General features: G+C 29.6%; 1 protein-coding gene and 1 pseudogene across 1 annotated transcript; one reads left to right on the top strand and one right to left on the bottom strand.

Moving 5' to 3' along the window:
• Positions 1–1,983: 1,983 nt before the first annotated feature.
• Positions 1,984–3,265, top strand: LOC111301622 (F-box/LRR-repeat protein At4g14103-like). Its single transcript, XM_089744196.1, has 4 exons — positions 1,984–2,290; positions 2,820–2,887; positions 2,973–3,116; positions 3,215–3,265. Exons 1-4 carry the CDS (start codon positions 1,984–1,986, stop codon positions 3,263–3,265), a joined length of 570 nt encoding a protein of 189 aa, XP_089600322.1.
• A 1,059-nt stretch (positions 3,266–4,324) lies between these two features.
• Positions 4,325–5,289, bottom strand: LOC111301914 (protein IWS1 homolog 1 pseudogene; annotated as a pseudogene).
• Positions 5,290–15,444: the final 10,155 nt, after the last annotated feature.

The raw sequence follows: 15,444 nt of genomic DNA, 5'->3' as shown, positions 1-15,444 counted from the left end.
TTTTATATCTCCTGATTTAGTTGAATCACATAATATCAGCTGATACAAATCTTTATAGGATAAATGTTTTTCCATCATAGGCTTTCAAATTGAATAATTTGATGCTGTCAATTTTATCATAGAACTTGTATCACCTTTTATGATCTCAAACATTGCATTAATATCTCAAAATAACCTTCATTCTAATACTACTTGTTGGACCTGAAACAATAAACACAATAATACAGAAATAATATACCATAATAAATCCACTGCAATAGACAACAATCAATAATAAGAAATGCAAAAAAAATAAAGCACACCAAGATTTATGTGAAAAACCCTCAAGTGTAGAGGAAAAAAATCACAAACCACCAAAAAAATTCTTCTATCAAATAATGGATATACAAAGTTCACTTTTAGCTAAAATTAGAGCGAATCAACAATTAGAGAGACAATTGAAAAAATCTCACCAAATAGGTGACTCAACAAATATACTCTAGATTTGTTCCTAGGGAGCTTTAAACTTAATTTTCATTGTTCAAAATGTAGAACTTTAAATTATAAACTTGTTGATGAAATTTCAGTTCAATCGGACTATAGATTCAACTAACTCTCCATTTTTCCTCTTCTTTCTATTTTTTTTTACTTTCTTTTTATCTTGGTTTCAGTGCCACCCTTTGTTTTTCTATTTCACAACTCCTTTTTATTATTTAAGGCTTTATTTAAATAGGGTTTTCTTAAGTGAAACAAAAAAAAAAAAAGACTTTACACTTTTTAATTGACCAAAACCAATGGGGTTAGACCCCAAATATCCTAACAATAGCTAGCTTTTGGGGTATGGCTTTTCTAAGGTTCATATTAATTGATATCATAGATTGAAAGTCAGTTTATGGGTGCACCAATGTGATGGATTATTATGATTTTAATTGCAAGGTATGGGACTTGAATTTCACATCAAAGGTATGAGATTTCTTTGTAAGGTATATATAGACATATATTCTCACATTCGAATAATTGGTTTTCAATAGGAGTGAGAAAAAATAAAAATATTAAAAATTAATTTGAAATTGTGTTATTTGGTTAGGATCAATTTTTTTTTATTCGGTTTGGTTTTAAGTTCGCATATTAAATATTTATGTTAGGTTTGATAGGATTACGGATAAAAAGTGAAAGAATCAAAATGAATTATTCATTTTTATTAGTTTTTATATATTTTAAAATTTTATAAAATAAAAATAATTATTTATATTTAAATATATTTATATCTATTTAAAATTACATTAAAATAATATCAAAATTAATAAATTAATAAATTAATAATAGAATTTGGTCAGATCAAATCATTTTCAAGTGAAAGTAGAGTCAAATTTAGATCGAATTTTGAAAATCTATAATATTATATATTATCTAAAAATTCAAATCAAATATGATCCGATCTTAATATATATTACCCCTTACTTTTAGATATAATTCTCTTGTCATATTTTAATATATTTATTCCCTAATAATTTAGATTTTTGCAAAAAAGAAAAAAAAACAAATTTTAAAATAAAAAATTGCTGGGAGAGTCCAATGACCGGGCTCTACACGAGTTGTACCTCCATTATATTCACTAGATTGGATAAATTTGAACTTGCTATCAAGCAACCTCTTCCTATAATAAAACCTAATGTGAAAATAATGGCTTTTATCTTATTTACCACAATACCTTTTTATTTTGATAATAATATCAATAAAAAAATTAACTTGACCATGAAAAAATCAACCAGGATTATTGATATACAGTAAAACAAAACATGGTTTCTCTTGACTATAGAAAATCATATCTAGCCGTAACTCTGATCTAAAACAACGAAAACAAGTTTTACCAAGCTTTTGAAAACGGATTTTTTTATTTCATAATTGAGACTATTAAAATTTGAATTTTAATTACTGAAACTAAAAGTTCAGTATTCTATCAAGATTAAGTAGCTGTTGGCTTTGAATACATATTTTTTACTGATGGCAAAGCGAGCTAGAGCTAGCGAAGAAGTAGACAGGATCAGTGGTTTACCTGACGAACTTCTTTGTCACATAATCTCATTCCTTCCGTTGGAAGAAGCAATTCGTACATCTATTCTTTCAACAAGGTGGAGTAATATTTATACTTTTCTATCTGATCTTAACTTTGAAGATCGTTTTAAAAGGCGAAATTCAGATAGTTTTAGTTTCATGAATTTTGTGGATCGAGTTCTGTTTTATCATACTGGAGTTGTAGATAAATTTCGTCTTAAGTGTGGAGAATTTGTTGATCTTATAGGGTTGATGGGTGGATAAGATATGCATTAAAGAACAGTGTTAGGGAGCTTGATTTATGCCTTAACTGTAAAGAGTTTAACATGCTGCCTATTCGGGTATTTACTTTCAAGACATTGGTGGTATTAAGATTTGATATATACAGCAAGTGTAATTTTGTCCTGAAAATGCCTGTTAAGATCGGTTTTCCTAGTTTCAAGATTCTTCATCTTTGCAGTATTTGAATACCGGATGATGATTCAAGTCAAAGACTGTTTTCTAGCTGCTTAGTGCTTGAGGAGTTGGTTGTAGATAGATGCATCTTGAAAAACAATGCAATTTCCATGTTTCTAACCCTACACTGAAGAGACTGACCATAGCCTATACAGGGGGATTTCATGAAGATTATGAGATTGTGATATATGCCCCTAGCCTTATTTGCTTCAAATGCTGTTACCTACCACAACGCTTCTCCCTCAAAAATCTCAACTCTCTTGTCGAAGCATGCATCGATTTTGGGAGAATCTTTGATTCTTATCAATCTTTTGTCTCTTATAATACAGCTGCAACTAATCTCTTTAAAGGCATTAGTAATGTTCAATCACTTCCTTTATCTGGCAATTTTACAAAGGTTAGTTTTGTTCAACCCCAAATTCATTGATTTTTCTAGTCTAAAAAGTGCACTAAAAAGTGACAAAGATTATCTTTTCCTGTAGGTTTTCCTAGAATGTAGTAGCATAATCCATGAGTTGCCTAAGTTGACTTATTTTAGTCTCAATGGCAACTTCTTTGTTGGGTGGGAAAGAGTGCGACCACATTTACTCGCATGTTTTCCTTGTCTAGAAGCTCTTGTTTTTAAGGTTAGATTCATGAAATGAAATATAATTTTATATAATTTGTATTAACAGCATATATTAATTTAAAATGGCAAATGTTCATATATTTGTCTCTTGTTCAGGTCAATCTCCAGTATGCAAGCAACAGAAGCGCAGTTACATTACTATCCTAGAGATTTCCTTCCTTTCTGTGGTCTCAACTCAAGACACTTAAAATTTTGTTATTCGAAGGCATAGAAAATGAGCTGGAAATGGTTGAGTAATTTCTGAAGAATGCTCAAGTTCTGGAGAATATCACAGTATAGATTAGACCAAGAAGAAGTCACAAGCCATCAAGATGGAGGTCAAAGATCACTAAGACATTGTTGAATTTACCAAAAGTCTCAGAGAAATGTTAAGTCTTAGTCTTCTAACTATTTTTTGATAAGAGATAATGATGGTTGCCAGATTTTCACAACCATATGTTATCAATGACTAGTTAATTCCACTTCAGCATTGATTTGAATATCAATTAGTTTTGCTTGAAGATTACTAAGTACTTCTGGTTTTCAATTTTTTAAACATTTGTGCCTAGTGCAACACAAAAAAAAAAAAAAAAAAAAATCAGGCAGGAAATTGTTGTGCAATGCTTGAACATGTTTGGTGATGTATTTAACATGCTGGTCTCACTAATGGCTAACCTTGTCTTTAATCTTAGGTTTCACCAGAACCCATGCGTTTAACCTTAAGGCAGTTTATAAATTGAAAATATCAAAGCTGTTTCGCTTCAAATATGGATTCATGAAAAATTTGCCGCTCAAAATCACTGATATGCACTGTGAAGCCATAGAATGTGAGAATTACTAAGAAAAGGATCTTCAAATTTCTGTAAATCTTTTCCGTCTGTGAGATTAATAGCTGCACTCTATGATCAAGATCAATCTTGTCACCTATTATTTGCAGTTACCTCTAGCCAATAGGTAGGAGACTCTTCGAATTTGTGTTTGCAAGAGATCCACTGTCATTGATTCGACTAAATCAAAAGAAACTTGGCAAGCTGTAAATGCAATAATAAGAACAAATCCAATGCTTTAATACAACCTTCAATTTGCATATCTAAAGCAGAATATATATGAAAAAAAATACAACAGCAGCAACTAATGAAAATTTATGGCAACAGCAAGCAGAATATCTTGGTTTAATGTATTAAAACCAAAAACGAAAATATTGCAAATTAAAACTACAGCAAATTTCTAAAGGTCACATATTTTGACTTGTTTAACATGGGTCATCTTCAGACAGACATGAGATGACTTGGTTTTGCGGCTTGCAGCTAGCGGCTTCCTTTTTAATGTTTTCAATTGCTTCAGCCTCTTCAGTATCCTTTGACGGCACTCCCCATGTACTTGTTGCTTAGCAGAGGCTTTGACTATGGCATTGTAGTTGGGGTGAGGACGGACCAGATAAACAGATGCGGCTGCTTCTGGCATTTTAACACGTTGGCTTGAGGAACAAGGTTGAGAACTCGACGTGTGTTCTTTGGTGACTCTAAAATCCAAATCAAACTCCCTATATTCAATGGTTGCAGGCCTTGTGGGTTTTTTCACAGGCTGTTTCATGAAGGGAACGTCATGAGCCTCGATGTTCCTCAGGTCAGAAAACTTTGTGCTCTTGTTAAATATGATTCGGCTCCACTTTTCAACCAAATCCTTGGCAAGTTTGTTGTTCGAAGCCATTTCCTCATCAGATTTTGATAAGAACATAAAAACCTTTCCAATGCCACTCTTCTTGAACTGTTCTCTACGATCTGCTTGCTCCAAATCAATTGGAAAATCAGTTAAGATGTTCAAAGTGGCAGCCCATCAGTGAGGGGTAAGCTTCCATCAGGGAGGGGTTGTAGCCAACTCTTCAGGATGGTCAAAACGCCATGATCCAAGAATTCTAGTTGAAGACTTTTCTTGCGTAAAACCTTGAGAAGAAGAGGCAACTTCCGGAGTTTATTGATGGCAGGTTGGCCTTTTCTGTTGAGTTGTGCATCATCCTCCACAACAATCTCAAGCTCAGCCATTCTTTTCTCAACAAACAAAGCAATTTCTTCACAACTTTTCTCACTCTTCTTCCACCTTTTAACTACACCGAAAATGGCATTGATTTCTCGGTCGTGATCGTCTACTCCATCAGAAACCTTTCCTCTATTCCTTTTCTTCTCTCCTTCCATGATCTCAATCAAGAATGCTCTATCTCTCAACTATGTTTTTGATATTACTTCTGGCTCGAGGCTTTAAAGGGGGTGTATTTATAGATTTTTGAATAAGCCTTATCCCAGTAGAAATGCGACTGACATGAATACCTGAACCAAAGGGATTAGGAAGTTTCCAAAGCCAACTGTCAGGACCCAGGGATGCAAACCGACTCAAGAGACTGACTTTAAGAAGTATTAAATGTTCGAATCCTCATCAAAAACTTGTGATTAACGCACCAAGTCTTGTCTACTTGGAGCCGTTTGATTTGGTAGCAAAACACTACTCATTGCTGAACCTGCAGTCTCCTGTTGAAGCCCTGGACCCATTATTTTCACCTCCTTTTATCAAACTGCTGCAGCAGATCTGCTAGAAACGCCATGTCATGATTGTCTGACCTTCTCAATATTTTTTGGATTAATCAGCCTGGAATGCTCTCAACAAAGAACCATGAATCAAAAAAAGAAAGTGACCCCTTGTTTGTTATCTCACATCAAAGCAATTAAATTTCTGTTACACCAAAAGGAAGAAATATGAACTGCAAAATAATTAAGCATTTTTTGCATGCATGCTGAAGTTTTTTAGGGAATTTGGTGTTAGGTTTATTGCGCCAAAGAGCCAGCAGCTCAAGATCACTGAACAACTGTTGAATTGATGTACCAAAAACTTTGAAGAAATGCCAATTTAATTATAGTTGTCCAACCTTCTCAATCTTTCTTTTAGATTCACGGGTCTGTTACTATAAATATTCTAGCTTAATTCTGATATATGCAAGTAATGTTTCCTTGATCAAATCTTCTCAAATGTATTTACAGGCCAACTCTTACATGATCCACTTGACTGTTCAGCTTTTGTCAATGAACAGTACTAAACGCATAACTGTTAGCCAAAGATTCAAATACAGTTAAATTCCTTTCAAAAACACAGGAAAACCCGAAATCATTCTTTTTTTATTTACTGAAAATTATCATCATTTTCTTGTTCTTTCAAACATTTGGTCAGCTTTTGTTTTGCAGAATCATCTAGCCAAAAATAGAGCAGTACCTTAGTAAATGAATTTGTGTATAATAAAATCCAAAACCCTAAATAAAAGAAAATTTTAGAAAATTACTGATATGCTCTTACTTTCCTAGTCTAAAATTGCCATGTCTTGTCATCACCCCGTTCCCAACCCCAACCACTTGACAACATATCATTATATAATTGGCCAAAATATAATTACAACAAAACAATAAACCTACACTTCACCACACTCAAACCAAACCTCCCCACAAAATCCAACTTTCTTCTCGATAACACTTTGTCAACGGGGGAAGTGGTATATCAATCTCAAATAATCTAAAATATAATACCATAATATAAAATAATATAAAAAATATGTAAGAAAAATAATTTAAAATTTTAACAACATTATATATAATATATTTATATATTTTTTATCAAAGAAAATTATAATAAATAATTTTTATATAAAATAAAATATAAATATATAAATTATCAATACTTTATGTTACATGAATACACCGTATGTACAATCCAATCACTTTAATATTAAAAGAGCTGTGGGCACTTTCACATGAAATAAAACCAAAGAGTTGATTTGATTTTCAATTTCAACCGAAAAAAAAAAGGGGCTTTGGACTGAGATTTCTGAGCCTATAAAACAATCTCGTTTTTTTCTGCAACCTTTTCGCCGCCTTGTTGTCACATCCACCAAAAAGCCCAAAACTTTTCAAAAAAACCTAAAAGAAATTTTTTTTTTATATATTTTTTCCTTGATCATTCTTTTTATTTTGCCTTGATCGTTAACTAAAGGATAAATTATATAAACTATTTTGTGATTTGAAGTGGATTGAAAGTGACTCTTGAGATTTAAAAATTGATATTTAATTATTTTAATTTATTTTATTATTCTTTTATCCAAAATCATAATGGTTTTTTTATTTCTTTTCAAACTTCTTTTTGGTTTCTATTTTCTCTCTCTAACGTGCTATAATCTTCTCTCTAATTTATTTCAACCCAGCAAATGCCAAGAACAAAATCTAGTTTCTGATAAAGCCCTTCATAGCCTCCACCAATCATTGTCGATTTCACTATTTGTGTGTTGCTTGTCATTAACTATACTGCCAGTTGATCTTTTCCTTTTTTTTCTTTTTGTCTTTGTTTTAAAAATTCAAAAATTTTAAAAAAGTTCAAATCGAAACCCACAGAAAAAAAACTTGTTATGGCTATTATGTGGATTTGTGGTTGCTTTGTGGGTTTACTGGGTGTGGGTAACTCAAGGTGGATTCAAGATCTGTGAGTTTTTCTAATGGTTGCTAGGTTTGTTTTAGGGTTTCTTCAAGGTTATTTGCACTGTTGATGGTTGTCCCTGGAAATTGGTGTGGCTACTGAATGGAAATTGATTGTTTGTTTGATGCTTGATTGATTGCTTTTAATTGTTTCTGTGTTCCTCGATTGCTTCCCTATGAATTGCTTTTTACTTGTCGCATTACTTCTATCAATCATGCTGGGATTGCTTAGTTTGCTTATTATTGAATTGCTTTGTTTATAAAATATCCTAGTCTAAATGATAGTTGTGCTAGACTATTACCAATGCCCATTAATTTAATTAAGAGGTTAATTACTAAAAAAAATAATAAAAAAGGTGTTTTACTAGATAAAAGCAAGCTATCATGAAATAGAAAAAAAAAATTTTCATTTTCCTTAGGGTTAGAGAGCATTAAAAATCAAGTTGTAGATTCGAAATCAGAGGTTATAATTGGATTAATCCCCTAAAGGTGAGTATATACCCTCTTTTTATTTAAAAAAAAATACCATGTTAGTTGCTATTAATTTGAGCTGAAGTTATGAGAGAAAAATTAAGAAAATTAAAAAATCATTCATTAATCTTCATGATATATTTGGGAAAACTATTGGGCTTTGTTTACTTCGTGTCATTAAGATTTAATGGTAATTATTGAGTGGATTTTAAAGGTTAAAAGTAGATATTTGGGTTTTTAAATATTGAAAGAGAAATTCTTTTTTTGGATGAGATGCTATTTATCTATAATAGTGAATTAAAATATAATTCTATATTAATAGATAGATTATTACTACAAGTATTATATATCATTAGAAAGTTTGTTGAATCTACTTTCTAACAAAATAAACGGAAGTCGATTCTGAATTTTTAATGAAGAGTTATCTAATTTTTACTTAAGGATATGCAGGTTATATGGCAGCAACATTAATGATGAATTATGAAAATTGTCTTAAATTTTATACAAGGAATTACAAATTGAGCCTTAGATGTTTAAAAATCTTATTGAGTCTATTTTCCAACGAAAAAAGCAGAATTGAATTCAGAGACTCCTATAATTATATATGTAATTTTTACTAAAAGGTATGCATGCTATCTAGTAGCAGCATATGACTAGGATTGTAAAAATTATTACAATTAGTTGACAAGGAATTACAAGGTAGGCCATATATGGTTAGAAAGCTTATCGAGTCTAGTTTCTAATGCACTAAAAAATCTTAATTCCAAGTTGTATATCTTGAGATATAGTCATTTTAGTAAAAGTAAAATAGGCTGCCAGAATTAATTAGTTGAGTTAACCATTGTATAACTTAGTTGTTTTTAGTATTAATGGTCTCAAAATGGATTGATTAATTTCTGTTATATTGAAATGATCTTGAATAGGCCTTTAATTATTTTGGAGAAAAAACTGTGGTAGAATCAAAAGAAGGTAAGTAAAATCTCACATACTTTGTTTATTTTTGAATCTATGTATGTATGTATATTTTTAAATGAATGAATATTTTATTTCTTATTTCAATGTAAGAAAATAGGATCAAAGATAAGATTATTTTGTATTGCTCTATATAAACATTGATCATGTTTATGACTGAAATGAGAAATTGAATTATGTTTAAATAATGATTTTATGATAGCTACATATTTATATCCTTAAAAAGTAAAATTATTGACACCAGAACTAGTTATACGGCCCTAATTAATATGTTATAGTAGTTAGCATAGCCATATCATATAGCCCTGCTAACAGATTATAGTAGTTAACATAAGATCTTGGTTAGCAGGTTATAATAATTAGCAATAATCATGAGAATGAAATTGTTAATATAGCCAATGTTATGGGTTATAATAGTGACTGTAGCTAATGATAAATGAATGATAATGATAATTTATGATGATGATGATTATGATATTTTTAAAGATTGATCCATGATTTAGTTTAATTACAATATTTGAATGATAGCATATTTTGAAATAATTTATGAATTGATATGTTTGATTTTGATTTATGAATTTACGAAATGTTTGAGAGAATGATGATCTTTAAAATATTTTGACATTATAATTTGACGAATGTTTTAAATGATCAATATGATATGTATGATAATGATGCTTGCTTCGGTAAAATGTGTGAGTCTATACTTGCTGAGCTGTGATTTATTCATTTTCTTTTTTCTTTCTTTTTACAAATGAATGAGTGATAAGTTTCTTTAATCTTGTGAAAAGTTAGAATATCAAAATGAAAAAGATTACTTAGTCAATGGAGACAATGTTGACCAATGAGATCTTACAAAATGATTTTGTATTTCTAGTAGTTTGTCTTTGGGTATATGGAGATTTATTATTAGTTTATTGAAGAATTTTGAATGATTAAAAAGACTTTATATTACTTTGAGGATTTACTTTAAGGTAATATGACCGTAATGCGTCTTAGTCTCGAAGTGTGATAGTTTATTCTGAAGTGCCTTATCGTTGAATGGCTGATGATTTGCTAAAAAAATTACTTCTATGCTGAATGACCCATATGCAGAATATACAAAAAAAAAAAAAAACTTTTGCATCCATATCCAAAAATTCAACTAAAAAAATTATTATTCAATAAAAATGTCAAATTAAATATAAAAACAAAATACCTAAATCAAATTTAACTCAAAAAAACAAAACCATATCAAATTGTAGGTCAAATCATACTAAAAAATTGACGTTATTTACTTTGAATCATAAAAATTACTTCAATTCATCTTCTTCCTCTTCACTACCATTAAATCAATCACGAAAAAGATCACATAGCATATATAAAACACCAAATTTAGTTACAATGCAATTTTTTAGTTTAAAACCAAAATGATTGTTTGTCGAGTATAGGTTTTTTTAGCTCTAGAGAGAGAAAAATAATAAACTTTTACAAAAGAATGAAATGGGGAAAGATTTCGATTTATATGACTAAGACATTAACGGCGTCAATGAATAGTAATGAAATGACATGAAAAAAATATCTTAGGTGGTTATGTATCACATTTTAAACTTTAAAGGATAAACTCAAATCATGTTTAACCATAGAGTGTGTATTTATATATATATATATCTAATTTATCCTTAATTAAATTAGCTTTTTAGGTTGAAAAAAAAAGGTCATGGATGACAGTGTATTTTCATAATTACTGGCAGCCTTATTTCAAAGTTTTGATTTTTATTTGGGGGCTTTTAAATACGCCATAAAGTTTTCATTATTTACCCACAAAATGTTCTTCCAAAAATATCCACATAGCAAAAACGAATTTTAACCTTTAATAAATGACAAAAAAACCCATCAATAACTTAGACACCTTAAAACCACCTTCATAAATCTCGAAAATCCATTTTTGAGAATTATATTACTTTCTTGAAAATAAATTTCTAAGAGTTATATTGTATTCTTGGAAATCCATTTCTGAAAATACATAAATTTTTGTTAAAATATATATTTAATTATAAATTTTTGATAACATTTAATTTTAATTTAAATAAAATAAATACATTTTATCTTAAAATAAATAATACTAAAATAAATAAATCTAATGTGCTAGGATCTCCAAACGTCTCTAATGATTTCTTTGAGGCAAGGCTTAATTCCGACAATAGGAACATTTAATGATACTGGTGGCCAAAAGATTAGAGGTCTTTACTGTCGAATTTGTTAGTTTGCTGATAACATTGTCAAGGTTAATATTCTATAAAGTGATCGAGCTTGGACTAGCATGCATGCACATGTATGAGTCATCAATATACCTATTCTTACTTGATCATATGTATGAATAGAAGAAAAATGCTAGTTCTCAAAGTATGTATCAGTATAAAGGTGTTTTTATCTTGAGACCAAAAAACCAAGAACACCTTTTTGCTTACACAAAACCAGAAAATGGTGTTCTTGATTTTCTAAAATCTCAAAAGAAAGAATAAGTTTGTACCATTCGTGTTTAAGAACATTGATTTCAATTTCATTCACACACATGATCAAGTAAATGGGTTCATAAACACATGAGTAAAGTTTCTATTGATTAAAAGTGAAATTTAGCTCATCAAAAATAGATATCTGAGAAATTTTGAGTGTTATTAGAAATAGATATTCGAGAAGACTTAAGACTTCTCGAAAATGGATATCCGACAAGTTTTGAAGCTTTTCGAAAATGGATATCTAAAAAGTTTTGAGGCTTCTTAAAAATAAATATTCAAAAATCCTCAAAGCCTTTCGAATATCCATTTCTGATAAACTAGATTTCAAAAAATGAAGAAAGAAAAAGAGAAAAATGGTAAGAACGAAAAATAAAGAGTAAGAAGTAAGGTGTATTTAGTAGATATAGAAAATTGAGTTTTGAATTTATGGTGTATTTAGAAGTGGAGTGTATAGAGTAATAAATAAGGTGTAAATAGAACTCCCCTTTTTATTTGTCTTGTCTAGATTCTTGATAACTTGTTTAAGATTTTAAGAAATACCCAAGTTGAGTTTTCATTAGAATTCTCAAAGTTTTGGATTTTTCTTTAAAAAAAAAAAAAAGCCTTGATTAAAAAAATACGCATATGAGTTTTGATTAAAAAGTTTGAAAAAAAATGAATTTTAGCCTTAACCAATCAGCTTTAGCTATGTGTATTCGTATCTCAAATTCAATTGTTCACAAAAAAGCACCTTTAACAATTTGTAATATACCTTTTCACCATCTTTGAACCTTCAGAACAACCCTAAAAGAACCAATCATAGTGTCAAAAAACTAATTTTTACTTTGAAAGTCCAATTACCAAATTCTACAAGAGTTGTACCTCCATAATATTCACTAGATTGGATAAAATTGAACTTGTTATTAATCAACTCCTTTCTTTCATAAAACCTAATGTGAAAATAATAGCTTTTATCCTATTTACCATAATGTTTTTTTATTTTTATAATAATATCATTAAAAAAAAGTTGACGTCACTATGAAGAAATCAACTAGGTTTATTGATACACAATAAAATAAAGATGGTTTCTCTTTGTCAATGATAATCTATAATATTACTAGATTGATTTCAATCATTTTTTAAATGAACCATGAAATTGTTCTAACACCATTCTTGGTTGATTTTCATTTCTAACTTCATTTTTGACTTCCGTGCTTCAAATTTTTTGTTTCTTTTCCCATCTTCAATATTCATATTTTATATCAATACTTATAACTTCCTATGTCTCCATTTCATTCTTTTTTCAATCAAAAGCTTAATGGTAGGTATTCAATGAGAAAATGTATAGCCAATTTCAATTATCCTTAATGAAAATAACTAATCAGTGGACTACGACAATGCAAAGTTATATAAAGGAGATGAAATTATGGCTTATTGTTATCAAAGAATGTAAGACACCAAAAAGGAAAAAAGAAGAATCTAATGATGAATTTACAGATTGACTAGAGGAATGGGAAAGTAAGAATCATAAAATTCTTATATGGTTCATGAATGCCATTGTTTCTTCTATCAATGTACATTTAGGGCGATTTAAACTTGCTAAAGATGCTTGAAATTTTTTTGTCACATAGTATAATTCTACTACCCTTACTCATCAATATTATATTTTAACCACTTTATCTCACTTTTGTTAAAAACTAGGTCAATTGATTAATGATTTTCATTCTAAAATACAACATTTTATAGGACATGCTTAAGAATTTAAGTGAAAATTCAAGGATGAAAGTGATGTTAGTAATATCAAATTTGTCATATTCAACTTCTAATGGCACTTTGAGTTGAATTTGAAAATACCAGATCTTCAATTTTATGTCGATATCTTTTACCAACTATGAATAATGCCTTTATGAAATTGATATATGAGGAAACTCGATTGGGAATGAGTTAGACTCATAGTGTTGATACTATTATTGCTATTGCTCTTCAAAAAAATACAAGCTTTATTTTTCACGAGACTTGTTCGTGATGTGGTAGGACTAATCATCTTATTCAAACATAGAGAGCTAAATATCATCATAACGGTAGTCAAATTCATCATCCATGCACTAACAAGACTACTTTGACAACAACCACTAAATCAAATACTTCTAAGTCTTCTTTTGAAATATTGCAATATCCACCACTAATCTTCAAACTTTATTCAATCAAATATTATCTCGATCTCATGTTCCTATCATGTCTGCTACCACATCAAGTAATATTTAATTGTTTGATACTACTTGTGAAAATCAAGACCGTTGATCCTTCTTTGTTCAAAAGTAAGATACATGTACCTAATGGTCCAATCATTAAAATAGCAAATGGATATATCTTAAAAACTAGCCACATTGGTAATATTGAAACCTCAAAATTATGTATATCTTAAACTTACTATGTTCCTTATCTTGCCTTAAATTTGCTTTCTGTTAGCTAACTTTGTGACCCTGGTCTTGATTTGCATTTTTCACAATGATATGGATGCATTGTATAGGATCCTTAAACATGTCAAAAAGTTAGGACAGGGCATAAAATTGGAACATTGTTTTAGCTTGAAACTTTGAAAATTCCATAGCATTTGATTACTGTTGCTATATCTGAAACAATCAACTCTTCAATTTCTTCAGATTTATAACATTCTAAACTAGGCAATGCATCTATTTCTCAAATAAAGTCACTTGCTTCCACTGATATCTTAGGTAATATTTTTCATAATATTTTTTATTGTTTATCTTGTCAACTTGGAAAGCAAAATGGTTTACCATTTAATACAATTAATCATATCTTATATGCTCATTTTTATTTAATTTATTATGATATTTGGGGTTTAACTCCCATACCAACCTTAGGAGGTTCACGTTACTTTGTTATATTTGTTGATGATTTCTTTCGTTTTACTTGGATATATTTACTCAAACAAAAAACTGAACTTTTATCAATTTTTCTTGAATTCAATAATATGATACAAACTCAATTTTTTAGAAAAATAAAAATCTTCAAGTCTGACAATGTTGTTGAATATACAAAAATTAAGTTTCGTAACTTGTTAAAGGATGATGAGACTCTTCCTTATAGGTCTTACCCATATACTTCACAACAAAATGGTTGAGTTGAAACAAAACATTGTCATATACTTGACACATTTCGTGCCCTTATCATTCCTCTTCATTTCTTAAACATTTTTAAGGTGAAGTTCCTTTCACTGCTGTTTATACTACTAATCGTGTTCTCACACTACTATTAGGCACACAGTCTCACTATGAGTGCCTATGTAATAAGGTACCTGATTATCATTCTCTCAAAGTTTTTAGATGTGTTTGTTTTGTTCTATTTCCTACATTTAAAAGGACTAAACTTGAGCCTAGAGCTAAATTGTGTTATTCTTTTAAGTTATGGTATAGAACACAAAAGGTGTAGATATTATGATATGATGTCTAAACGTCTTCGTATCTCAAGACATGTAGTTTTTCAAGAACATAAAAAGTTTACTAGTATGTCTTCATTATATTCACCTTGTTCTTTTTCATGTATTTTTATAAATTTATCTTTTGATTTTTTTTTTCAAATGAAAAGACTATTATAGGTACTTCTAACTCAAATAGTGATCTATCTTCTTTACTTTGACTATATCTAATTTGATTGAGGCTTGTGTTGATACAGTTGTCATTTCACTATACATATCATCTCCACTTTATTGTTTCACTAGGGTAAAAGAACCCAATACTCAACTTCATGATTTTCATTATTATTATGTTTTAGCCACGTTACATGAATCTTACAATTTTCATAAAGCTATCTCTAATCCTATGTTGCAACAAGCAATGGTAGAAGAGCTTCAGACTTTTGAAAAAACTCATACTTAGGATATTATTGAATGACCTTATAA

Source organism: Durio zibethinus, chromosome 15, assembly GCF_047325235.1.
Source record: "Durio zibethinus cultivar Kanyao isolate XHJ-2024 chromosome 15, ASM4732523v1, whole genome shotgun sequence".
NCBI classification, from domain to species: Eukaryota; Viridiplantae; Streptophyta; class Magnoliopsida; order Malvales; family Malvaceae; genus Durio; species Durio zibethinus.
This window is presented reverse-complemented; position numbering and strand designations above follow the sequence as displayed.

Coding starts and splice junctions, on each gene's coding strand:
- LOC111301622 (XM_089744196.1), top strand. CDS start 1,984: ATGGCAAAGCGAGCTAGAGCTAGCGAAGAAGTAGACAGGATCAGTGGT. Junction 2,291..2,819: donor TGATCTTATAGGGTTGATGG/GTGGATAAGATA, acceptor CTTATAATACAG/CTGCAACTAATCTCTTTAAA. Junction 3,117..3,214: donor TAGAAGCTCTTGTTTTTAAG/GTTAGATTCATG, acceptor TCTCTTGTTCAG/GTCAATCTCCAGTATGCAAG.